Here is a 27,593-nt window from a genome sequence, read left to right on the forward strand (position 1 = left end):
ACCAGACCCATATGTAAAAAACACAACTACCAAAACTCACTCAATAAGATAATCTGAACAGTTTTAACACTATTATACTGAATCTGCAATTTAAAAGCTTCTAAAAAAAAATCATTAAACAGAAGCTGTTTGATCAGAAAATTTAAACCAAGCATTTAAAGAAATAGTAGTGCTGAATTTATACAATCTCCTCCAGGAAACAGAACAGGAGGAAATGCTCCACACCTCCTTTTATAAAACTGGTATTACCCTGATACAAAAATTAGACAAAACAGTACTTAAGAGAAAAGTACAGAAAATAACTCAGACACAAAAGCCCCAAACAAAATATCAGCCAATGAAATACAGCAATGCATTAAAAATTATACCATGACTAAGCTGGATTGGTACAAGGAATACAGGGTGATTCAATATTTGAAAAATCAATGTAATCCACAGTATCAACAGACTAAAAAATAAAATCAGCTTGTGGCAAGTGACACAATAAAAGAATTGGACAAAGTTCAACATCCATTTATGATAAAATCTCTCAACAAATTAACGAGAGAAGTTCATCTCAATATTTTGTGAAATTACATATTTCATAACATATATATGCGTCTAAAAGAAACCTCCAACTTCATAGATAGTGGTGTAAGACTGAATGCCTTTCTCCTAAGACTGGGAAAAGATAAGGAAAAAAACCCGTACCACTTCTTCAACACGAGAAATGGAATATTTCCTGCCATATCTGTAAACAAAGGATGTCACAGTCATCAGTGATTGCAGCCACCAGGGATGGTGAGCTGGTGAGCCCTGAGGAAACTCAGGATGTGAAAACACAGGATACTGGCTCCAGATGGCTAAGGTACACATCGAAGGAAAGATTTCAGTGAGCCCAGAGCCTTGCATCTTACCATACACAGAAAAGCCCTAAATTCCTTAACTTGAGATATCTGGTTTTCTTTAATTAACAACAATCTGTTAACAATACTGACTACCTGCCCTCGGCTGCAAAACTCTTACATGTGCTAGCTCCTCCCCTTAGCTCCTCAGAGCAGTTTCTCAAAGCTATCCGAAATGCTGTCTCCCACACTGCAGGACTCATTTTGCCCCAAATAAAACTTAACCTGCAACTCTTACGTTGTGCAGGTTTTTTTTCAACAAACATCATACTGGCGGTTCCAGCTGGTGCAAAGGGAAGGGCAAGGGAGGGGAAGGTATATAGACTGGAAAGTGGGCAATAAAAACTATATTGACAAATGACATGACTGTCCATAAAATGTCCCCACAAGTCTACCAAAAAACAGTTATTAAATGAAATAAGTAGCTTTAGGATATAAGGTCAACATATGAAAATCAATTTTATTCTATATGTTTGCAATAAAAGTCATAAGTTCAAGTTTTAAAAAGAATACTATTCTATTCACGAATAGCACCTCAAACCCTGGAACACTTTGGCATAGATCTAAAACTTTTGTGTGGTATCTGTATGCTGGAAACTATAAAAGAGTGATGATAAAAAATCAAAGAAAGCATAAATAAATTGTTAGATATACCATGTTCATGAATTAGAGAGTTCATTACTATTAAAATGAATGTTCTCATTATTATGAAGGTGTGTTTTCTGCACATTCAGTGCAATCCCAATCAAAATCCCACCAGGATCTTTTTTCAGAAATCAACAAACTAGTTCCAAAATTTATATTGCAAATTGCAAAGAAACCAGAATAGTCAGAACAATTTTAAAAAAAAGACCTGGATGATCCCCGTTACCTTATTTCAAGATTTATTATAAAGAATAGTAATCAAGACAGACGGGTACTGGTGAAAGGACAGACACATAAATCGGAGGAACAAGACAGACTCCAGAATACGCCTACCACACACAGTTAAACGATCTTCACAGAAATATGTGAAGCCAATTTAAGAGAGCAGCAACAGTCTTTAGCAACAAAATATGCTGGATCAATTGGTACATTCACATGTAAAAAGAGAAAACATGACGCATACATTGTACCACATACAAAAATTAACCCAAAAGAATCATAGCCCTCAGTGTAAGACCTAAAACTATTAAATTTATTAGAAAATCAAGCAAGAGGAAAGCTTTGTGATCTTTCTTTTGGCAAAGATACCTAAGATATGATGACAAAAGCAATTCCATTAAAAAAAAAACAAACAGTAAATTAGTCTTCATCGAAATAAAAAGTCTGGGGATTTCGCTGGCAGACTACTGTTTAAGACTCCACACTTCCAATAGAGGGGATACGGGTTCTAGTCCTGGTCAAGTAACTAAGATTCCAAATGCCACGGGACTCAGCCAAAAACTTAAAAACAATTTTTTAAAGTCTACTCTGCCAAACATCTGTTAAAAGAAATGACACGTTATAGACTAAGAAAAAATATTTTCAAACCACATACATAAGAGATTTATATTCAAGATATACAGACAATTCTCAAGACTGAATAAGATAACCCAAATTAGTTGCCCATTTTAAAACAGAAATGATTAGATCAGATACTCAACAAAGAAAAAAAAAGATATACAGACAGAAAATAAGCCACTAAAAACTGCTCAACATCATTAATGATTAAGGAAATGAAAATTAAAATTACCAAGAGATACCATTACACATGTATTACAGTAGCTACAATTAAATCACAAGGTGAAAACACCACATGTTGGCAAGGATGAAGAACAGCTGAAACCTTACACAGCTCTGGTGTAAATGCCAAATGGTTCAACCATTCTGCAAAACAGCCTGGCACTATCTTATAATGTCAAACATGCAGGTTCTGCATTTACCCAGTAATCTCATCCCCAGATATTTACCCACTAAGAAATGAAAACATAACTGACACCAGAACTTGTCCACAACCACTTAAGAGTGGCCTTATTCATAATAGCCAAAACTATTAGCCACTCTGGCATCTGTGGCCTGGAGAACAGATAAACAAACTCTGGTACACCTGTACCATGGCATACTACTTAGCAGAAATGAACTCCTGACACATCTGTAGCAGAGAGGAACAAACCTGCCTCCATACTGGATCTGTTCTTACTTCTGTGCTCTGTTACTCTGGTTTAGTCATGCTGGTTCTGCACCTCTGTCTTGTCAATCAGTGCCTGAAATATACATAATAACCCTTTCTCAAGACTTGGCCTCCCAGACTTGACCTTTAAAGGTATAACCTTTTATATTCATACAGAGAAAAGTTGCAGAACAGAAACTAACAATTGCCAGTGTTGAAGGTTTAAAGGGACATTGTGACCAGATCTACATGAGCAGCTGCAAGAACAAAGGATTATCACATTTCTTCAGAGTCTGGCCTCACCAAGAAGTTTGCAACAACCAGCCACACCTCCTCCCCTTTTAGAAAACAAATGTTGGAAAGAGAGTGGAGAAATGGGAACCCTAGTACACTATCTGTGGAAATTTAAATTGATGCAGCTACTGAGTATACAGCTAAAGAGTATGGAGGTTTCTCAAAAACCCTAAAGAGAACTACTAAAAAGAGATCCAGCAATTCTACTCCTGGGTATGTATCTGAAAAAACACCAAAAACACTAACTTGAAAAGATACACTAATGTTCAAAGCAACATTATTTACAATTGCCAAGATAAGAAAGCAACCTAATCGATGCATGAGACAAATGCTCAGGGCTGGGGCAATGGGATGACCCAGAGGGATGGGATGGGGAGGGAGGTGGGAGGGGGGTTCAGGATGGGGAACACATGTAAACCCATGGCTGATTCATGTCAATGTATGGCAAAAACCACTACAATATTGTAAAGTAATTAGCCCCCAACTAAAATAAATAAATTTATTAAAATGTAAAAAAAAAAAAAGAAAGCAACCTAAGCGTCCATCAACAGCTGAATGAATAAAGATGATATGGTATATATACAATTGTTGTTGTTTAGTCACTAAGTCATGTCTGACTCTCTTGTGACCCCATGGACTATAGCCCGCCAGGCTCCTCTGTCCATGGGATTTCCCAGGCAAGAATATTGGAATGAGTCACTAGTTCCTTCTCCAAGGGATCTTCCCGACCCAGGGATCAAACCTGCCATCTCCTGCCTTGGCAGGCTGATTCTTTACCACTGAGTCACCAGGGAAGCCCCAAATATATACAATACTCATCCACAAAAAAAAAGAATGAAAGTTTGCCATTTGCAACAATGTAGATGGACTTGGAGGGCATTGTGCTAAGTGAAATAAGCCACACAGAGGAAGACAAATACCATATGACAGCACTTATGTGTGGACTCTTAAAAATACAACAAACCAGCGGATATAACAAAAAGGAAACAAACTCATAGATAAAGAGAACAAACTAATGGTTACCAGTGGGGACAGGGAATGGGGCAGGGGGCAATGTAGAGGTGGAGGAGTGGAAGGTACAAACTATTAGGTATAAAATAAGTTAAAGGATATATTGTACTACACAGGGAATATAGCCAACATTTTGTAATAATTATAAATGGAGTATAACCTTCAAAAATTTTGAATCATAATACTACACACCCATAACATCTAATATTGTACAGCAATTATATGTCAATAAAATATAGTTTATCAAGATTTATTTTATGAAAAAACTTTTAATTTAAACTTTTAAATTTAAATTTTTTTTAAAAAAGTATTTAAAAAGAAGCCTGAGGGCTTCCCTGGTGGTCCAGTGGCTAAGCCTCCACACTGCCAAAGCAGGGGGCCCAGGTTCAATTCCTGGTCAGGGAACTAGATCCTGCATGCCACAACTAAGACCTGGCATAGCCAAATAAATAGATTACTTAAATATTTTTAATTAAATACAATGCTAACTCAAGTACACCACTCAAAAAAAAAAAAGAAGAAGAAGAAGAGGAAGTGGTCTGAATCCTACCTGGGTAGGCTGGCTCTTTGGAACACAGTCTTTTGGATTTCCTGACTTTCTGAATAAAGTCGCTATACCTTGCTCCCTCTCAATGTATCATCTCATCCTGTGGTGAGCAATAGGAGCTTGGACTTGGTAACATACCCAACAACCTGGACGAATACGAAATGCACTGCACCAAGTGAAAGAAGTCTAACTCAGAAAGTTACATAAGGTATGGTACCATGTATATAACACTCTGGAAAAAGCAAAATTTTATGGACAGGAAACAGATCTGTGGTTGCTAGGGGATGAAGGTGGAGAGAGGGGTAGGAGAAAACTTGGGGTGGGTGGGTGATGGAAATGTTCTGTATCTTCACTATCTTAACTGTAGCAATGGTTACAAGACTATATGCATTTGTCAAAATTTACAAAACTGTACAAAGAGGTGAATTGTATGCCATGCAAATTGATCTTATATAACCTGACACCCACTCCAAATATCTTCTCAGGAGATTTCAGTGTGCAGCCAGAATTCAGAATCTGTTTACCTCTTCTCTACATGGACAGATGACTTTCTCTTGATGGTTTTGTTTCATGGTTCTCAACCTTGATTTCTCAAAACCCCCAACGCTTGAATGTGACCCAAAGATATTCTGATTTCCTTGGGCAACAGTGGTGAAAAGTTTGAGGGGCAACTGTAATGTGTAACCTAGGCTGAGAACTACTATTCAAAAGGCAATGGTCTTCCAAGAGGATTGTTCCTCTCACTCCTGGGAGAAAACTTCTAAAACTATGTAGTCGCTGGTACATTTTAGAGAGGGGAATGGCAACCCACTCCAGCATTCTTGCCTGGAGAATCCCTATCGACAGAGGAGCCTGGCGTGCTACAGTCCATGGGGTTGCAAAGAGTCGGACACAACTGAGCAACTAAGCACACACTGGTATGTTTAAAAACCGATTTCTAATAGTTTTCATCAGAGTTTCAATAGTTGCTAAGGATAAAGTTCACAGTGTATTGTAAATCTTGACATTTAAAATGAAACTGTTACATCACTCTTTTAAATGCATCTATTGTAATATAAATAACAGAATGACTCCACACCCACCATCATCCATTTATAAAATCTTTTAAAAATCTTCATTAACAATCAAAATGTTACACTGTTCCTTTTCCCCCTAAACTCACATTTCCATTCTGGTTCCTTTACAGAATTTTATCCTAATGTAATATACCTTTTTTAATTCAGTTACAGTGGATTTACAATGTTGTGTTAGTTTCAGGTGCACAGGAAAGTGACTCATATATATAATATTAATAAATATAATATTTTTCAGAATCTTTTCCCTTATAGGTTATTACAAAATATTGAGTATAGTTCCCTGTACTATATGGTAGGTCCCTCTTGATCATCTATTTTATACACAGTATTGTGTATCTGTTAATCCCAAACTCCTAATTTATTCTCCACCCCCTCATTTCCCCTTTGGTAACCATAAGTTTGTTTCTATGTCTGTAGGCTTTATTTCTGTTTTCTATAAGTTCTTTAAATGATGCTACCAACAAGGTATTAATGTTCAAAATATACAAACAGCTTATACAGCTAAATATTTTTAAAAAATCCAACCAACCTAATAAAAAAGTGGGTAGAAGATCCAAATAACATTTCTCCAAAGAAGGCATACAGATGGCCAAAAGGTACATGAAAATATGCTCAACATCGCTAATAATTAGAGAAATGCAAATCAAAACTACAATGAGGTACCACCTCACACCAGTCAGAATGGCCGTCATCAAAAAGTCTACAAATAAAAATGCTGCAGAAGGTGTGGAAAAAAAGGAATCCACCTACAGTGTTGGTAGGAATGTAAATTGGTCCACCCACTATGGAGAATAGTATGGAGGTACCTTTAAAAACTAAAAACAGAGCTACCATAGGATCCTGCAATACTGCTCCTGGGCATATATCCAGAGAAAACTATAATTTGAAAAGATATATGCACCCCAATATTCACTGCAGCACTATTTACAGTACCCAAGACATGGAAATAACCTAATGTAATATACTTTAATCTTGAAAGTAATGTATACCCATCACCTTTAATACATTCCTACAATAAAAATATAAGTGTGGATACTGAACTTAAGTTTTTTCATTTCTTCTTAAGACTGTAATTCTCAGGATTCACTAACTTCATCAAGTTTGGTATAATCATGATTATGATACAACATAAGTACATTACACATTTTGATAAATAATTTTTTAAAAAATAAAAAGTAATTCTCTTCTTGTAAATGTACCTCTCAATCAACTATGTGGGGGGAGTATTATGCTGCACTGGTTAAACTAATTATTAATTTTACTGGGGGCACTGAGGAGGTTTGAACACCTGGGAGAAATGCATCATAGATGAGAGGTTAAATTTCTATTCCAAAATCAAAGTTCTGTGTGTGCGTGTGTGTGTGTGTGTGTGTGTGTGTGTGTGTGTGTGTGTGACAGTGCAGGAGAGAGAGACAGAGGAAGGGAGAGAGAAGATGAACAGCGTAACTGCAAATTAATTTGTGGATGTCAAGTTTAAGAGTGAATACATACAGAAGCTGAGGATTTGTAAATGCATCTCCTTTAAAATATCTCTACTTACATACCCCTCGGAAGGTCTTTTCATGACCCCTCTGTGCATATATTAAAATATATCTCAAGGGCACTGCTCCAAATAAATAAATAATGTAAAAACAAAGCAGAACACAAAATCAAACAATTCCTGGAAATTAAGGTAAACATGATCCAGCAGGGACTGTCAATTCACACATCTCCAGAGCCCAGCAAAATAACAGAAATGAGTGAAGCTCTGTGGATTCAAGAAACAGAGGGATTCCCATCCAGAGTTCATTTCCCCACTTTTGACAGACACCCAAACCCAGGGTACCAGTTCTCACTAGAGTCCAGGGATAATGTAACTAGGAAAACAAAAAGAAGAGATGTGTAGTAAGATGCACCCAGTGCAGAGCAACTGGTAGGAATAGCAGATGCCCAGCTTGGAACCACTGTTGACATGCAGAAATATCAGGGCTGCTCCCCACTGAAAAGAAACCAGAAAAGCCACACTTTATGAAAATCTCCTATCTCAAAATATTGACAGGACATTCACCACGAAAGCCACATATAATGTATTTGCAGGCCACATGTACCACCACACTTATCTGTCAATCAAAAGGCACACCTCTTTCCTAGAGATTATCACAATGAATGAAGTAAGTCAGATAAAGGAGAAATATTGTACGAGATCCATTATATGTGGAGTCTAAAAAAAAAATGATACAAATGAACTTATTTACAAAACAGAAACAGACTCACAGATTTAGAGAAGGAACTTAAGGTTGCCAGGATGGGGGGAAGGGATAGTTAGGGAGTTTGGGATGGACACGTACACACTGCTATATTTAAAATGGATAACCAGCAGGAACCTACTGTATAGCACAGGGAACTCTGCTCGATGCTGTGGAGCAGTGTGGATGGCAGGGGAGTTTGGGGGAGAAAGGATACGTGTACATGTACGGCTGAGTTCCTCGGCTCTCTACCTGAAACCATCACAACATTGTAAACTGCCTATACTCCAATACAAAAAAATCGAGTTTAGGAAAAAAAAGCCACACCTCTGACATATAAGTACAGGTGGAAACCTGAAAGCTTTTTAAAAACATACTCAATAGCTTTTAATAACTTATAATGGAAGAGAATGTGAAAAAGGAATATGTATATACATATGTAGGTATAACAGAAGCACGCTGCTGTACACCTGAAACTACAACATTGCAAATCAACTACATTTCAATAAGCAATTTTTTTTTTTAAAAAAAGCATTTTTCCTTCCCTACCAGTTAAAGGCATATGGCACCCTATCGCTGTATTTGTTTTGCATCCTTTAGATTCAAGAGGCCTGCTTTTAAATTTCAATCATAAAAGAATAGTAACAATGTCCTTTCCCTATTAAATATCTCTTTACCACATCCAAAACAATTCCAGGAAAATAACTTTAGGATAGTAAAAGGGTGACATTTGGCCCAAATGTGTACTGCAAGCTTTGGTCTGTTCCAAAATGTAAATATTAGGTTATCTGTAATACCAAAATGCCCTGGAAACTGTTTTTCCCCTTTGTTTTAAGGTTAAATTTATCTGAAGTACAGGCAAAAACCCAACTCCCTAATGTGTATTACCTAATTAAGGAAATCAAGCAGAACACTAGCTTTATGGGAACCAGATATGCAGAACTTAAAGGGCTAAGGCAGAACTCAGTGGTGAGCCGCTTTTACATTTCTGTACATCAAAATCACTGTTTTCCCTCCTTTTGTTGGCGCTGCTCCCTTGAAAATGTAAATAATATGATTTAAGCTGCTCTCTCTCCCTTTCAATAGAATTCTCAGTCATTTCACTGATCTCACATTTCAAAATATTGAATGCTTGTAAAACAAGCAATTGTGTGTTTTGATGCTTGCTTTTAACAGCCCATAATGCAAATATTTATTCACAATGGTAATTTCCATTGTGCATAGTTTTTACATCTCATTAAGGACTCTGAAAAATTACAATCATTGGAAAGAAAGCGTACATTACATTTAAATAAACATTCAAAGGATAAAGTAACTTATCAGAGAGGGGACAGTTCTGTACTGGGAGTTGTCATCTGTGTGAGAAAGGATGCCTTCAAACTGTGGTGCTGGAGAAGACTCTTGAGAGTCCCTTGACCTCTAAGGAGATCAAACCAGTTAATCCTAAAGGAACTCAACCATGAATGTTCACTGGAAGGATTAATGGTGAAGCTGAAGCTCCAATACTTTGGCCACCTGATGCAAAGAGCCGACTCATTAGAAAAGACCCTGATGCTGGAAAAGATTGAAGGCAGAAGGAGAAGGGGGTGGCAGAGGATGAGATGGTTGGATACCATCATCAACTCAATGGACATGAGTTTGAGCAAACTCCAGGGAGATGGTGAAGGACAAGGATGACTGGCGGGCTGCAGTCCATGGAGTTACAAAGACTCAAACATGACTTAATGACTAAACACAACAAAGGAGAGAACATGTGAATATTTTCATATTAAGTTGGAAAATGAAAATGATCCTAACAGTGGAATACTGCTGTTTATCAACCATCTAGCATCCGTCTCCCCACTTTTGGCAAAAGTATTCTGAATTATTTTGCATAACTTGCCCCTCATTTTCATAGCAGGTGGTCTCAGTGGGCTCCTCCTCCAGGCTCTAGAGGGGGAGCTTACTGGCTAAACTGAAGCCAATCAGCCTGCTCTATCCGATCCTTCTGTGCTCAGGGACTGACTCAGGAAGGCTCATGGAGTAATGCGGGCCTTTAAGAGTCAGGACCAGAACTTTGATGGAACTGTTAAGAGAAACTCTCTAATTACTAAATTTAGGGTTAAAAAGGTGTAATTCTGAGCTGGTGGAGCATCTTGCTTAAATGAAGGGCAGTGTGTCGTAGACCAGAATGAATATAGTTAAAGAGGAGCAAAGAGATTCCAGGCATCATGTGAGCACCTGGATCAAGCCTTGCCTGACACCTGGGATTTCAGTTGTGTGAATGAGTTCATTTCTCTTTCCCTTAGGCAGAGACTGTTAATGATGAACAACTATATACATTCTTCTCTACATGTCCCAGTCCTCCCTGCTGTTAGATGGAGGCTCTGTTTCTAATGCTGATCAATGGGATGTGGGTGCAATGAAGCCATTTCCAAATCTGGACCTTAAATGCATCCCACAAAAATCCCCTAGCTCTCTCATCCCCTGCTGCCATGTGTCCAAAATGGCATAACCACAAAGTCAAAGAGAACTGACTGGTCTCTAAGTGAACAAGAAATAAATTTTTGTCAAATTATGCCACAGAGACATGGACATTTATTCATATATTAATATGAGTGTGTGTAATAGATGTGTGTATGTATAATGTATGTATGTAATATATTGATATATATGCAATATATATATTACATCATAGCCTACCCATCATTCTAGCCCATCCTCACTAATGTATTCCTTAGGCAATTGTAGATTTTTGTTTTGTACCTGCAACCAAAATATGTCTAGTTATTCATCACTAGAAAGTATTTCCTTAAATAAATCAAACTCAAGCAGAATTCTCCCATCCAACCCATGGCTTCTTGGCGGTTCTCTTACACTTTGCTTCCTATTTCAAAAAAAGGATCCTCATGGCTGAAGACCCACTTTGATTTCTCCCTTCAGAGCATCTGTTAAAGGCTGACTGAAGACAGTAATCTAGAGGCCTTTGGGAGGATAAAACAGTATCTCCTCTTGAGAGCCTCCAGTTCAAAGAAACCCAAGGAATACTTTCAAATCCTAGAAGGCTGTTTAGAAAAATCAAAATCGAATCAGCCCATTCGCTGAGCACCTGTTCACCAACGTCACGAACATGAACGTGAGAAACACACATTAAGGTCTGTGTTTCCTTCCCACAGTCCTCTTGGGAAGAGAAAAGGAACACAATTGAGTTACTTTAACATGACTTTTTGCAATGTCATGAAAATCGGTTTTAACAAGATGAGAATTTCTGCAGATACTGAACACTGGCACATTTCACACCCATTGCAGATCCCTTCTGGTGTGCCTTTCTGAACCGAAGAGACTGGAGTCCTGATAGCAAGATATTGGCAGGAATCTCTGGGTGCTTGGGTTCCAGATCTGGCTTGGGCTCCATTGAACAGATGCATCCACTTGAAACCCAGGAGGGAGGAAATGAGCAGGTGAGGCAGTAGCTACACATGAGATCAGTCCTGCTTACAGTTAGAAAGTAGAAGAATGTTTGGTTCTGTCGGGGTCGCCCTGAGATCCCACAGGAGCTGAAAGGCAACAGTAATGGTGGGATCTGAGCAGAAACAGATTCTGTGGTTGGGGGGTCTCTGCCAGCTGCTGCTGCTCATACCCCAGGCTGGGTCTCTGGTGCACATGGCACATCTACAACCCCTCACACACACACAATCCAGGAAACCCATCTCTGCCGGAGCAGTCTGCTGTCAGCAACTGAGAATCTCAGCCAACACCAGAACCAGCTTTCAAAGCCTATAGAAAAGATCTCTAAGAACTTCCCCTGTGGTCCAGTGCTTAAGTCTCTGTGTTGCCCCTACTGGAGGCCTGGGTTTGATCCCTGGTCAGGGAACTAAGATCCCACATGCCATATGGCACAGCCAAAAAACAAAAAAAAAAAACTCTAAAGGTCTTTAAGGGGAAACCAAGGCTGCTTTCCTTCCTTTCTCCACCTTGTCAATGACTTTTCCTTATCTGTATTCAGCTGCTTACTAGAGACAGGTAGGGGTTCACATCTCAGTCTCCCCCACTTCAAGGGCAGAGTTGATTTCATATGCATTGCTATATATTCGGAGCCTGTCTCACTGTGTTTATAATTTGGCCTCAAAAAATAATTGTTGGATAAATAAATGAAAGTCCTTGGTGCTCAGTATGAGTGACAGTCCCAGTTGGAGGCAAAATATGAGAACTAGGTCAATCTCGGGGCTGAACTTGAATATTTTTTGCTGTATTTAGGCAGCAGGGGGCCTTTCAAATTCTATCAACATCACAGAATCAAGAAATTCTGGGTTTAAATGTCCACCTGCTGTTTCGATTCTGTTCTATAATGGTGATTCACAAACAGCTCATCCTGGAGGGGCTTCATCTTCCCCAGGTAACTAAATCAATTCCTTCTTACTCCATTTCTAAATGCGTTTTCATTTTCCCTCATCACCTTGAAGCCACAGTCTGTTTGCCTCCATGATACCTGTTGACTGAGGTCCTCTGAGCAAAGCATCCTGGGAAGAACCCTCTATAAACAACTCTGCGTCTTCCCCACTGGCCACAGATGTGAGCCTTAGACACAAAGCATCTCAGGGGGCTCGACCACACTTCAAGGAAAACCTCTTCAGGCCCATAGAAGCCACATTCTTGATGTGACTCCCTCCATGTTGCGTCTTTTTTTAAACAACAAAAAAAAGTCTTTTTATACTATATTGGGGTATAGCTGATTAATAATGTTATGATAGCTTCAGGTGGACATCGAAAGGACTCAGCCATACATATCCATGTATCCATGCTCCCCCAAACTCCCCTCCCATCCAGGCTGCCACACAGCATTGAGCAGAGTTCCCTGTGCTATACAGTAGGTCTCTGTTGGTTATCCATTCTAATAGAGCAGTGTGTACGTGTCCATCCCAAACTCCCTAACTATCCCTTCTCTCATCTGTCCCCCTGGTATCCATAAGTTCTATCTATGTTTTGAATACTTTTCAGGGCCACCAAGGCACTCTACGAAGATTGTGGGGGTACAGCGGACACCCACAGTGCCATCACTAAGGGCAACAAGGTTCATCATGATGGTCGCTCTCAGGCATCACTAACACCTGTACAAAAAGGTGAGCCCTTCTGAAAAAGAATTTGGCAGCAAATCTCTATCTATATTCTTTGGCCCTGTTATTAACTAACTGTGATTCTAAGAAAGTAACTCAAAGCAAAAATTATGCATAATGATAATGATTTCCTCACAATAGCAAAAAAAAAAAAACATAAATTATATAATTGTGTAGCAAGAGTTGAAAATTTTAAGCTATGGCACAGACATTAAAAATATATTTGTGATACATTTTTAAAACATGAGAAATATGCTTACATAAACAAATGAACTCAAAAAAGTAAAAAAACCAATTATGTGTCCCAGAGACCATGTGAACACAACTGTTTCAAAAATTCATAGAGAAACAACTAAAATGAAAGACATCAAACTGTTGCAGCAGTCATCTTCAGGGAGTGAGATTATTTATTTTTACCTCTCCCTTGTGTCAGGATTACTTTGAAGTAGCTTACAAAAAATAAATGCACTGGGATAGAAAAAGTAGGCAAGGAGGCAGACAAGAGAGACAGAATAAGGAAAATAAAATAAAGCCAAGGCTGGAGCTGAGTCACAAGATGTGTCTCTTAAGTTCCTAGACTTATAAATAGCGAAGTTGGCTCCGAGACTCCTAGGAGTTCAAGCAAAGACAGACAATTGGAAATTCACTTAGAAAATTCATGGTGTTCTTAGGATGAAGTGTAAACTATTTCTCAGGATAAACATAGCTTTTTTTTTCTTTTTTTTCTCCCTGGTACTAAGGCCTAAGAAGAATTTCTTAGAAAAGGAACTTGGAAAGAAGACTTATTTATTTGAATGTATCAGGTCTTAATTGTGGCACCTGGGACTGTTGCAGCGAAAGGACTCTCTAGTTGGAGCTCACGGGCTTAGTCACTCCACAGCATGTGGGACCTTAGGTCCCCAACCAGGGATCGAATCCCAGGCCCCCTGCATTAGGAGAGTGGCATCTTAGCCACTGGATTACCAGGGAAGTCCCTGTGTCCAGAATCTGAGAACCTCAGCAAGTTGTATTATAATTTAAGCATCCCCCCACAACCTACCAACATTGCTTTCCTGACCAAACACAGCAGCAAAAACAACAAAAATGAAATCTAACTGCCACCTTCTTTACTTAGTGAGTCTGCTCAGCAACTTTCCCTGAAACATAAGAATGTATGTTTCTCACATGGAAAACAACTAATGTCGCTAATGGCTAAAAATTCTTTGTGTCGTCCTGTCTTTTCAAATGTATATCTCAGTCTCATTTCTAAGCTTCGGTTAAGAAAAAGAGAGGGAGAAAAGTTTTATTCCCTTTCAACTCTTTCAAATGTATTTTTCACCCTGGTTACTGCTGTCCTGTCACGACAATATGTGCTTAATCTCTTTTTGAATGTATGTCACAAATTTGTTTAAGTTCAAGGGCCTTCCTTCCTTATAGATTCTTAATTTCTGAGAGTTAACAGGACAGACATATTGGATGATACATGGTAGCCCACTCCAGTACTCTCGCCTGGGAAATCCCATGGACGGAGGGGCCTGGTGGGCTGCAGACCATGGGGTCACGAATAGTCGGACACGACTGAGTGACTTCACTTTCACTTTTCACTTTCATGCACTGGAGAAGGAAATGGCAACCCACTCCAGTGTTCTTGCCTGGAGAATCCCAGGGACGAGGGAGCCTGGTGGGCTGCCGTCTATGGGGTTGCACAGAGTCGGACACGACTGAAGCGACTTAGCAGCCGCAGCAGTGTATAAAAGGGACTCTTGAAACCCTCCTACACTGTTGGTGTGAATGAAAGTTGGTGCAGCCACTATGGAAAATATGTGCAAGTTCCTCAGAAAACTAAAAATAGAATTACCATATGATCCAGCAGTCCCACTCCTGGACATATATCCAGATAAATTATAATTCACAAAGATACAAGCACCCCTATGTTCATAACAGCACTATTCACAATAGCCAAGACATGGAAACAATCTAAATGTCCATCAACAGATGAATGGATAAAGATGTGGTACATATATACAAGGGAATATTACTCTGCCATAAAAAAAAGAATGAAATGATGCCATTTGCAGCAACATGGATGCACTTAGAGATAAATGAAGTCAGAAAGAGAGAGACAAAAATCATATGATATTACTTGTATGTGGAATCTAAGATATGACATAAAGGAACCTATCTATGAAACAGAAACAGACTTACGGACATAGAGAACAGACTTGTGGTTGCCAAGGGGAGGAGGGGGAGTTAAAGACTGGGAGTTTGAGAATAGCAAATACAAAATGTTATATATGGGATGGATAAACAATAAGGTTCTACTGTATAGCCTGGGGAACTATAATCAAGATCTTGTGACAAACCATAATGGAAAAGAATATTAAAAAAGGATGTTTATACAGATATAACTGAATCACTTTGCTGTATAGCAGAGATTGGCACAACATTATAAATCAACTAAACTTCAATAAAAAAAAACAGTAAAGATTTTAGGAACATATCAGTCCCCTGACATTTAAATTTTTTAAATAAATAAGATTTTAAAAGTAGCCAGATCTTGAAAAACAGTAAAATTAGAAAGACCAAAAAAATTTTTTTAAATAAATAAAAGGGACCCTTAAAATGGACATAGAAATGAATACAACCCTGGCTTCAAGCTGTTGGGTGCTCCTCTTAATTCTTTCTATAGATTTTTTTAGAGCAGATTTTTAAATGAATGATAAAAGTGATATCAAAATATCTTGTCTCTGGTCTCATGTCATGACAAATCCATGCTGGCTTCCCATGATCACCACTCACTTCTGCCAGAACCCGCACAATATTCTCCCCACAACTCATTCAAGCTTGTGGTCTGGCATCATAAGTTAAACTCGCCAATCCATATGTTCACAGAACCTAACATTCTTCTTTTGGAAACAGGAAAAATATTTGTCTGCCTTCATGTTGCACGCTTCTTTCTCTTTTTTTACAATAGTACTAAAGAGTCACCTGAGTCACCCAGAGTTTTCGTCTTGTTAGAACAGAGGTCACGTCAGTCTCCCCTCCACCAGGACCCATGCGTGTTAGCTGAGGTGATGAATTAATGATGGGAACCTTGGATTCAGGAAGCACAACCGAAGACGCTTCAGCATCCTGGCCTCGGAGACAACCACACCATGTCTCAACATCAGATCACCTCCTCTACCCCTGTGACAGCCTTGGGATTAAAATCTATGTTTTAGGGGCTTCCCGGTAGCTCAGCAAAGAGGAATCCGAATTTGCCAGTGCAGGAGACATGAGTTCAATCACTGATCTGGGAAGATCTCACAAGCCACGGAGCAACTAAGCCCATGAGCTGCAATTATTGAGCCTGTGTTCCAGAGGCCACATGCCACAACGACTGAAGCCCTTGTGCCTAGAGCTCACGCTCCACTACAGTAAGAGGCCCATGCACCGCAACTAGGGAGTAGCCCACAGCAGCAACAAAGACCTAGCACAGCCAAATAAATAAATAAAATTATACTTAAAAATCTATGTTTTAATCCCTTTTTGGTATCTTTCCCAATTGCTGTTGGAAAAATGAAGACTGAGAAAATTAAAAAAAAAAAAACCAGGATATTCACTTATTCATTTCCTGCAACTAATAATGAGCACCAACCACATCCACAGCTTGGAGCTGAAATTCCGGGGAAGCCACTCTGTACACAAAGTTTATCAAGTCCAGCACCAGACGTAATTTTTGCCTGACAAAGGGATTCGTGTTTAGTAACATACATAAACATGAGCAGGATGTAAAACAGCTAACAGTGAGGTGCTTCGGCATCAGAATTGAGACTGTGCTGCTTTAGTTGTAAGATCTTGGGCACTATTTCTCCGAGTCTCCATTTCTGCATCTACAAAATGGGGTGAATAAAATCCACCCCACTGGGTTTATCTGCAAATTCACAAAAACCATTTTCATCAATCACTCAGCTCAGTGTCTGGCATACAATAATTACTTTAAAATTCGCTGTTATTATCGACCAAAGTATGTCCTGCAGCACTTTGAATTACTGGAGAAAAAAACAAAACCAACATCAAACCATTTTACTGTCACACAAAGTTTCTTTTAACAATAATTTACAGTCCTAAGGATACTTAAAAACTTATTGTGCCCCTGCAGGGTCCAAAGCACTACACTAAGTACTGGAGAGAAAGCAGAAAAATACACAGACGTTTCTTCTAGAAGTACTGAAAACTTAAAGAGAGGAGACAGAAAATAGTTTTAGAATGTTACCCCTGTAAAAGGTGCCCTCCAAAAGATATCTATGTGCAAATCCCTTGAACCGGTGAATGTCCCCTTATTTAGGGGGGAGGGGGAAGGGAGGGGGTCTTTGCAGATATGATCACAGTAGCATGGGAGATTATCCAGATTATTCCCAGGGGTCCCTAAATCCAATCACTTGTATCTTTACGTAAGAGGGAAGCATAGGAGGTTTGACAGTTTGAGGATGGAACAGAGAGAGATGGGAAGACGGCAACCTTGAAAATTGCAGTGATGCTGCCATAAAGTAAGGACTACAGGCAGTCACCAGGAGCCTAAAGATTCTTCCCTAAAGCCTCTAGCTGACACCTTGATTTTGGCCCAGGGACACTGATTTTGGACTACTGGCTCTAGAACTATACTAGAATGAAGTTCTGTTGTTTTAAGTCATCATGTTTGTGGCAAGATGTTAAGGAAGCTACAAGAAATTTACAGACCCTCTGATTAAAGTCGGTCTGTACCCAACATCTGGGCTTTTCCTGGTGACTCATGAATGTGTGCTAAGTCACTTCAGTCGTATTTGACTCCTCACAACCCCGCTGATCTCCTCTGTCCATGAGATTCTCCAGGCAAGAATACTGTAGAGGGTTGCCATGACTTCCTCCAGGGGATCTGCCCAACCCAGGGATAGAACCCGCGCCTCTTATGTCTCCTGCATTGGCGGGTGGATCCTTTATCACTAGTGTCACCTGGGTGATTCAGAAGTAAAGAATTCACCCGCCAATGCAGAAGACTAGGGTTGGACGCCATGGGTACCTCCACACCCCAGCTGACTGCTGCCTATTCCCAGGTCAGTGTGGCCCCTTCCCATCCTGTCCCTTCATGCAGTACCACAAGCTCCATTGCTCTCTCTGTCCAGCCACACTGCCCTCTGGAGTCCACGTACGTGTCTGCACCCTCCCTTTCATATACCCTCTCTCTGTTAACACTAAGCCACTCCCCGGATGCTCTTAAGTTCAAGGCCAACGTACCTGCACTCAGAGATGCTTGCTCTGTGCCTCTAGCACATCGCAGTTGAAAGCTGGCATTCCTTTATATAACATTTTTATGTAATGTATAATTACTTTTTTTTTTTTTTTACTGTGCCAGGTGGCATGCGGGATCTTAGGTCCCAGACCAGGGATCAAACCCATGCCCCCAGGATTGGGAGTGTGGAGTGTTAACCACCAGACCACCAGAGAAGTCTTACAATTTTATATAGTTAAACACTTTTCTCTGTCTCCTCTATAAACTGCCAGTTCTGTGAGGATAGTGTGGGTTCTTCTCACTGCTGTAATCCTACGGCCAGCATAAAGTGTGTAATAACACAATTGGTGCTCCAAAAGCAGCTACTGTGATAAAATAAGGAAGCAGAGGGGACAAGAAAAGCAGAAGAGGAAAGTAACAGTGAACTGAACATGGAACGGAAGGGGTTTGAGCTCATGACTTAAAATCATGGATGATTTGCGCGCTTTACTTGACTTTACATCTTCCTAATCCTGTGTCCTCAGAACACTGGCAAATAGTTTCTGCATGGCTTTGTGCTCTTTGAAATGTTATTGAATTATCAAACTTTTGAGACTTAAGGATGGATACGTGGCTACATAGATGAAAGAACAAATGGATGGATGGACACATGGATGAAAGGATGGATAAATAGAGGGATACATGGATGAATACATAGATGTATGGATAATGACTGGCTGAATAAATTGGTGAATGGATAAATGGATAGATGAATTTTAAAAATGTAAAAGTCAAGGGTAAAGTACAGAAGTGTAAAAATGTAAAAGTCAAAAGTCCATATAGTCAAAGGTGTGGTTTTTCCAGTAATCACGTACAGGTGTGAGAGTTGGACCATAAAGAAGGTTGAGCCCCAAAGAATTGATGCTTTTGAACCGTGGTGTTGGAGAAGACTCTTAGGAATCCCTTGGACTGCAAGAAGATCAAACCAGTCCATCCTAAAGGAAATCAATCCTGAATATTCATTGGAAGGACTGATGCTGAAGCTGAAGCTCCAATACTTTGGCCACCTGAGGCAAACAGCCAACTCATTGGAAAAGACCCTGATGCTGGGAAAGACTGAAGGCCAGATGAGAATGGGGCGACAGAGCATGAGATGATTGGATGGCAACCCTGGGAGATACTGAAGGACTGGGAAGCTTAGGCATGCTGCAGTCCATGGGGTCTCAAAGAGTCAGACATGACTTAGCAACTGAACAACAAGTAAGCTTCTGCAATAGGGTATTTTTGGAGTTTTTGTTTTGTTTTTTACTTTCCCTTGGCTTTCAGAATTGAACTATTTAATTAAGCAGATCTGAATACTTAAGAATTCTAACTTTCTATGCATTTAAGTATTTTTTGTAAAATCATAGTTAGCATTTAACTTTTTAATTCAGGAAAAATGAAATTTCATGGTCTCCCCATTTCCTAGACCTTTAATTTTGACACTGTTTAAATGTAAGCAGTGAAGTCTAGTCTGTCCCTGTCTCTCTCTCAAACACACACACACACCCCAAAATCTCCCTCCTGGAATATGTCTTCCTCCCCGAGAGCCCAGACAAAGTGTCACTGTAAACTGAAGCTCCTTCTAGTCCAGAAGGACGGGATGTGGGAGGATATTCCTAAATAAGAGGTGATGCTCGGCCACCCGGACACTTCAGTTCTGACCTAAGAAGAAAGCTATCAAGGTGGAAACTTTCTGCAGAAGGTGCCCTCACAATGCCACTGCCCAGCAGGCTGGCTGTACTGCCCGGGATGCAGGTGGAGCACATGACTGGCACAGCCTGGAGACGGTGCCCCATCGCCCCAGCATCTCCCCTCCCGGATCCCAGGCCTCTGAGTGTCTGCTTCTCACTGGCATTTGCAAGAAAACACAACTCTGGGGGATGCAGGTCAGGGTCATGACAAGCAGCCTACATGTGGCAGCCTTCCTGATTTTGTATTGAAAGACTGTCCAGCCCTTTGCCCCTCGCTAGTCTTGTAAGTCTGGTAGTTCAGATGGTTAAGAATCTGCCTGCAATGCAGGAGACCAGAGTTTGATCCTTGGGTCAGGAAGCTCCTCTAGAGAAGGAAATGGCAACCCACTCCAGTATTCTTGCCTGGAAAATTCCATAGACAGAGGAGCCTGGCGGGCTACAGTCTATGGGGTCACCAAGAGTCAGACATGACTGAGCAACTAACACATGCACAGTCTTGTAAGAAAAGGAATCCCTGGGACCTTCCTGGGACAGGCCTTTCCCCATATCCTCTGCTTTAGCTCCTCTCTGAAGTACCTAAATAAAGTATTTGATGCACATTTCCTGAGTTGTTTTGCAGATAAGAAACCTCACCACCAAATGGAAAATGTTAACTACTTGAGGACCAAGAGCACATAGCCCCATGCCCCCTGGAGCCTAAAGATAGATAAAGTTAACACCTGTGACCCCTCCTGTTCCCTCATCACCAGCCAGAGAATTGTGCACCATTTGATCAGGTACCCTGTGACCCCACCACCACCTCCCTTCCTTGGCTTTTAAAAACACTTTGCCAAAACTCTTCAGGGAGCTCGAGGCTTTTTAGGGCATGAGCCACCTGTCTCCTTGCATGGTCCTGCAATAAACCTTTCTCTGTTCCAAATTCTGACGTTTCAGTTTGTCTGGCCTCACTATGTGGCCGACAGGTGAACTTGCTTTAACAGTCTCATTAATTTGTCTTTGGGCCCCTTTCCTTTCCATGCCCTGCCCCCTTCCACGAAGCCAACAGCAACACAGTAAACCACATTTGCAAGCTGGCACAGCTGTAATCTGCATGAAGTTTTCAAGTAAGATTATATCCTAAACTTAAGACACAAGCCCTCTGATGACTTGATATAAAAACCATTCTCCAGTAAAGGCTGGGACAGCCTGACAACAGTGCTGATCAAACTTTTTGTGTCATAGTAGAGTTCCCAGTTCCCAAGGGATAGAAGTGCAATGACATTTTATTTTTATTTGATTTTCAAAAGATCTATGAGGTTGCTCTATGTCCAATCACTTCCTGTGCATAAAATTTAAACAAATGTGAAGTTCAAAGACTTTAGCCTGTTATTAAAATGTGCACATCTGTTCCTTTAAGGCTTCATCTTTAGAAAGAACTCGAGCAATGCAGTAAAAACAATTATATGTTGAAGCATTATTTAGTATTTAGTAATAATCTCCATCTTTCCATCAGACCCAGATAAATTGGGCACTTTGGATGGGTGTGTGTCTATGCATATGTTTTCTTCCAATCAAAATCCTCTGAAATATAGTCCATCTTGGATTTCAAGCTGGTTCAGAACTTTCAGGCAGTCAGAGGATCTGAAAGTGCAAAGTGACTTAAACATAATGGAACAAGAACTGCATGGTCCCTGCATTTAAAACACCACTATTATCGGCACCAGGAAATTTTATAGGACAGAATGATTTTAGGGGTGTTCAACTCAAAATATGCCATAGGCTGGGCTTACAGCATCTTTCCATAAGCCAAGACCTTCACATCAGAGTTTCTCATTTTAAGGACATTTTCAGTGTTTCCACTTGAAAAAGTTCAAGAGAATATCAGGCGAAATACATTTCTTTTCAACCCTACTCAGTCTAATAAGGAGATCAGTAAGAGAACTATGTACCTAATCAAGGAAACACAATAGTCAGGTCATATTTACAAAGCTATTCTCTACCTTTCTTAATAAACCTTGTTACTGCAGCATAAAACACAGGAGTCCATTCCTATTATCAAATCAAGCGACAACCAATAAAAAACATGCCTCGTAGCAAAAAGCAAGTCTGCTGGGCTGTTGTTGCTGTGGATTCAGGTTTTTTTAACCTCACGTCTGCCTGGGTTGACTTCGCCAAATTCATCAACCTTTTCTTGCGTCTTCTTGTGCACATCAAAAACCCCGGAGGCGTTGGCCCTCAGAATTGTTCTAACTCATAATTAGGAGACATGAGCCCATTAGACCACACTTGAAAAGACAGCCAAGCAGAGTGGGCACGGGTCACCCTCTTCCTAAATCACACCCGCACAAAAGCCGGCTATTGTCAGATCTAAAGCAATGTAACCTCAGCGATGCCGGAAGGGCTCTGAGACAGAAAATTCCTGTAATTAAAAGGCTCTGTGCATGATAATTGGCTTTGAAGTTTCTGAGAGCAATCTCATCTCAGAAATCTTCTCGGGAAAACAAAAATCTGTTTACAGGGATTTGGGGACACACATGGGAGACCTAAAAACTTCCACGTTTCTTCTCTTTCTCTCTGTAGGAAAGAGGCTCTTGGGAGAAGGAACCACACACAAATAAAGAGTCCTGATCAGTAAGCAGGAAGAACTGCTGATCCTTTCTACAACCTCACGTGTGAATCAAATAATTTCCCTTCAAGGAATTCGTGCCCTGAGCATTCCAACTTGCTGTACCAATGACAGAGAGGGATGCTGACAGAAGGGAAGCAGATGGGGAATCCCGGCTTTTCTGGCAGCCGCAAATCAGGGGCTCTGCTGGGGGAACTCAGGTGATAAGCACGGTTTAAACTCCGCGCCCAGCCCTCACGGATGCTGCCCCCGGACAAACAGCCACAGAAGGCAAAGGAAGAGAAGCCTGCCCCCCAAACCTCTCTTCGAGAAACTCGGGGCCATCTCTCCAGAGCGGGCCCCATCTCATAGGCGTCGCAGCCGACGGATACACTCAACTGCATTCCCATACAGAGGCGCGCTCTGGAATTATATTCTCACGGGTGCCTGCCAGCAGAAAAAGTCAAGTCCAAATTCCAGAACCTTTCCAGGAGGTCATTTCAATCCCTTCCTCGGACATCTTCCTCAGCCCTCCCAGGGCCCATGTCTCCTTTCAAGGTTCTCCACGCGACCCCCTCCCCGAGACTGCCAGGTGGACCGGGCTATTTTTCCGCCCTTGGCACTCTCACTCAGGGCCTCCCGCCCAAGTCTTCCCGGGAGGCACCTGATGCAAAGGGGCCGCGGAGGACCTTGGCTGCCGCACGCGCGCGCGTGCACACGTACCAACGCACACCCACACCCACTCTCCCGACCACCCCCATCCACGCACACCCTCCCACACACTCACTCCCAGCAAAGTTCGTCCCGGGGCCCCAGGTGGCGGCGGCGGCGGCGTCTCCTCACCTTTGGAGAAGAGGGCGGCCAGGCTGATGAGCACGGGGGACCAATGGTGCCACAGCGTCCCCATCTCAGACGCGCACATCCCGGAGACCCGGAGCGCAGATCCTCGTCTCCCCGGCGCTGTCTGGGCGATGAAGACACGGTCGCCAAACTCCCCGAGGGCCGGAGCGGGGCGGGAAGGCGAGGGAGCACCGGGCTAGGGGCGCGAGCGGCCGCAGCGCCCTGCGCCCTCCTCCCGCCAGTCCATGGCCGGCCGGGAGGCGACACCGCACGCCGCTCCGGAGTTGCTCTCCCGAGTCCAACGCGCGCGCAGGCAAACCCCACCTCTCTTTCACCCCCACCAGGATATTTTTATTTTCATCCACGCGGATTTGCTCCTTTTCGTTTACCCAGCGAGGACTGGCCCCCAGGTGGCCCCCAAAGGGCGCCTCTGGGAGCTCGGGGACGCGGGTAGGCTAACGGGCGGCCGGGCGGCCGGGCTGCGGCGCCTGGGGCGCGGGCGGAGGCGGCGCGAGGACCTCCGGCCTGGTGGCCCGGCGCCCGGAGCGGCGCGGGGCGCCCGGGCGCACGGCCCCCATCCCGCCCGGCCGCGCCCCGGAGCGCGCACCGGCGCCAAAGTTTGGCTGGGAGCAGTCACTCCCCGCGCCGCCCGCCCCGGCCCAGCTCCCGCCCGGGCTCAAGCTCGCGGGGCCCTAAACGCGCGGCGCGCACTACCGGCTCCGAGGACGCAGGGCTGCCCCCGCCGCCTGGGGGAGGCGCGCCAGCCGTGCGCGGAGGAGGACCCGCGGGTCCGGGGACTTAGCCGCCCGGGAGCCGGCCGCGCTCCGCCGAGACTGCATCCGGCACGGACGCGAGCGCCACGGTGCCGGGTGCGGACTCGGGGTCTGCCTTAAAAATTTGTCTTTTTTAAAAAAGCCCCACCCTTTCAGAGTGACAGCCGCAAGCCCCAATCCGCACAGTCAATCCCACCTCTCCGGGTCTGCCCCTCACCCACCCTCCCGGCCACCCCTCCCTGCGCGCGGGAGCGGGAGTGGAGCGGCTGGAAGGCGGGCTAGTACCCGGCCAGCTCGGCCAGCTCGGAGGAGGCGGCAGGGAGCTGCCCACTCTCCCAACAGGTGTCAAGAAGGCCATTTACCTTCTGCTAGTCAGACCTCAAGCTAAGAGCAGGTCCTCTGTCCTGAGGGTTTCTAAGGCTCTCCGCCTGCCAGTAAACGCGAAGATGGCTGTAAAGGGCCCCTCACCCCCGCCCTGGATCTTCCCCAACAGTATCTGGGGAGGAGGACTTCCGACTTGCCAGCCGTCCTGAGGGTCATGCTGGCCTCACCCCGCCTCTATCCTGGAATGACCACCAAGTCACTGATCCTAAAAGAATTCCGTCCTGAGTCCCCTCTGGCCCATTTGGAACTGGGAATGGATCCGTTAGGGGCCAACTTGGCCTTGAGTAGATAAAAGACGAGTTCTTCACTTATCCTTCCTGAATGCCTAATTAAGACATACTGGAAACCAAGGCTACAGAGCATCAGTGCCTCTGATTTTAGCCCAAGGACTTCTCCATGGGAGCCTTTGAACTACCCGAATCAGAAATCAGAGAGAGAGAAAGCGTTCTGAATATGTAAAGAATATTGTAAACCGACAACAACTAAATCAAATGAGGTGACTTTACCTCAGTAGGTAAAAATGGGTCATTATCATTGTGCCAAGGGAGCCACGGAAGTTTTATTTTATATGCCCGTCATTGCAAAAATATATCAACACTTTGAGTGCTTAGCTTGCAAATTTTCAAGAGTGTCTGGGTTTCATTCTCTGTGAGATGTGGCTTCTACTTTATTCTATATTTACTTTTCTGAATGTCTGTATGTCTTTCTGGGTGATTTTGTTGTTGTTGTTGTTTTCAATTACTTTTTAAACTTTCTGCCTTTTCACTTTGCATCTCTCGCCTATAAAACTCTATAAAGAGTTAATACAGCCAAGAACCTAAGAGATTATGTGTTTCAGTGCTTGCAAAATTTGAGTAAGTATCAACATCACCTGAGATAGTGAGTCCTCCACCCCCACCCCTAGAGCCTCTTATTTATCAAGTCTAGGTGACACGAAGAATCTACATTTCTAACAATTGCCAGGTGATGCTGCCCATCCAAGGACCACTGGTCGAGTCCGCTATCCCCTCCACCTCAATGATGGGGAAACTGAGGCTTAGTCACTGGCACACCTCCACCTGTCCTCTTAATGGGGGAGCCAGTAGACTGAACAAAATGCCAACTCCAAGTTGTCAGAGTCCATTTCAACGTGAAACAGAGTCTATTTCTAAAACATTTTTCAAATGTATTGACTAGGATCTAATGATCCTATGCTTTATTAAAAACAATCATTTTATGTATTCTAATTCAAATTGGTTTTTGGTTTTTTTCTTCAGAACTGCAATCACCGAGTACATTTGGGGGGAGGAAGGGAGATATGTCATGGCAAAAAATTTTCTCTATCTGCATCCTCAGGGCAAAAAGTAACAGGTTCCAGGGTAAACTATTTCCCCATTATACACAGTTGACTCACAAAAATTTTTTCTACTCTTTGGTGTTCAGGTTTTGGGGAGCTGCAACTCCAGGTACTGGATCAGTGGCTGAAATACGATGTAAGCATGGCTACTCACTCTCCAAGACGCTATTCTAGCTAATATATCTAATCTTCTTTGGGTAATTAGCACAACTAATCCTGGGAGAGGCAACGCCTTAGAAAGACTTCAGAGAAGTAGGCTGAGGCCTGCCAGTTCTTCAGTAGCATCCCAGGCCTCTGGGAGCACTTCCCATCCGAAAAGCCTGCCTCAAATTAATTGTGAGAAATCTGCTTTCCTCCAAGAATATCTGTTTCCTCTGCAAGGCCATAAATCAATCTGTAAGCCTAATTCTGTCAGTAATTAAATAGTACTAACTGTTCCCACTTTGTGCATTAAGCTGGGACACCAGGCAGTTTGGATTGGGTCGTCTTTCCATAAAAACAAAACGTTTTTCTGCAGCAGTTTCCAGAAAGACCAGGAAACGATGAAGGTGGAATTCCAGGATGGAAGGGAACTATCCCACGAGTGGTTATAGGAGGCTTCTGGATACCACAAAGATGGGGGCTCCTCTAAAACGGAATCCGTTCCTCTTCCAACCCTTCTGATCACATCAAGGAGAAGGGCCGAAGCGTGAGCAACTCTTAGGACGACTTTTCACGATTATAAATGTCCTTGGTTTCAAAACAGAAGGCAGATCTTTCTGTGCAGGGTGATGGTGTCTAGCTAGAATTTTTGAATGCTAGTTTTATTTTTACTTTGGCTATTAATGTGTTTGATGTCTCAGTCTCCCTTTAGTGATGTAAGTTGCATTTTCAATTACGTTACCTAAGTTTTTGAAGCATTGGGCTTATTTCAAGGAGAGCATTGAAGCACTAGTAACACGAGGACATTTGTCATCATCCCCCCCTTGACAGAACTCATGAAGATGGTGAGAAATGCCTGAAGTTTGAGAATCATGGGGATGACACGCAAGCTACCAGATCAGTCGTCCCTGAGGGTGCAGAAGAGCCTTTCCAAAACTTCTATTAATTTTTTTTAAATGGTTATTTTGATTTATTTATGTTTGGCTGTGCTGGTCTTCATCGTGGCAAGTGGGGGTTGCAGTGTGCAGGCTTCTCACTGCGGTGGCTTCTCTTGTTACGAGGTACGGGCTCTAGAGTGCATGGGCTTCATTAACTGTGGCTCCCGGGCTCCAGAACGGGGGTTCAATAATTGTGGCGCACAGGCTTCCTTGCTCCATGGCGTGTGGAATCTTCCTGGATCAGGGATTGAACCCATGTCTTCAGCATTGGCAGGCAGATTCTTTACCACTGAGCCACCAGGGAAGTCCCCTGAAACTTCTTTTCTTCTCAGTTTCCCCAAATCCGTGGGCTGGCCTGGAAATAGAATGGCCAGATCCAAGGACTTGTCTCTTTAGA

General features: G+C 42.4%; 1 protein-coding gene across 1 annotated transcript in view; it reads right to left on the reverse strand.

Moving 5' to 3' along the window:
* TMEM132D (transmembrane protein 132D) overlaps nucleotides 1–24,461 on the reverse strand; it is an 819,007-nt gene extending 794,546 nt beyond the window's left edge. Inside the window, exon 1 of the mRNA XM_081544711.1 lies at nucleotides 23,628–24,461. Within this exon, the coding sequence (XP_081400837.1) occupies nucleotides 23,628–23,706 (79 nt within the window). The 5' untranslated portion in view covers nucleotides 23,707–24,461. The remainder of the gene's footprint in view (nucleotides 1–23,627) is intronic.
* Between the last annotated feature and the right edge of the window lie 3,132 nt (nucleotides 24,462–27,593).

The sequence above is a fragment of the Giraffa tippelskirchi genome, chromosome 11 (assembly GCF_054371585.1).
Source record: "Giraffa tippelskirchi isolate mGirTip1 chromosome 11, T2T-mGirTip1v1.2.pri, whole genome shotgun sequence".
NCBI classification, from domain to species: Eukaryota; Metazoa; Chordata; class Mammalia; order Artiodactyla; family Giraffidae; genus Giraffa; species Giraffa tippelskirchi.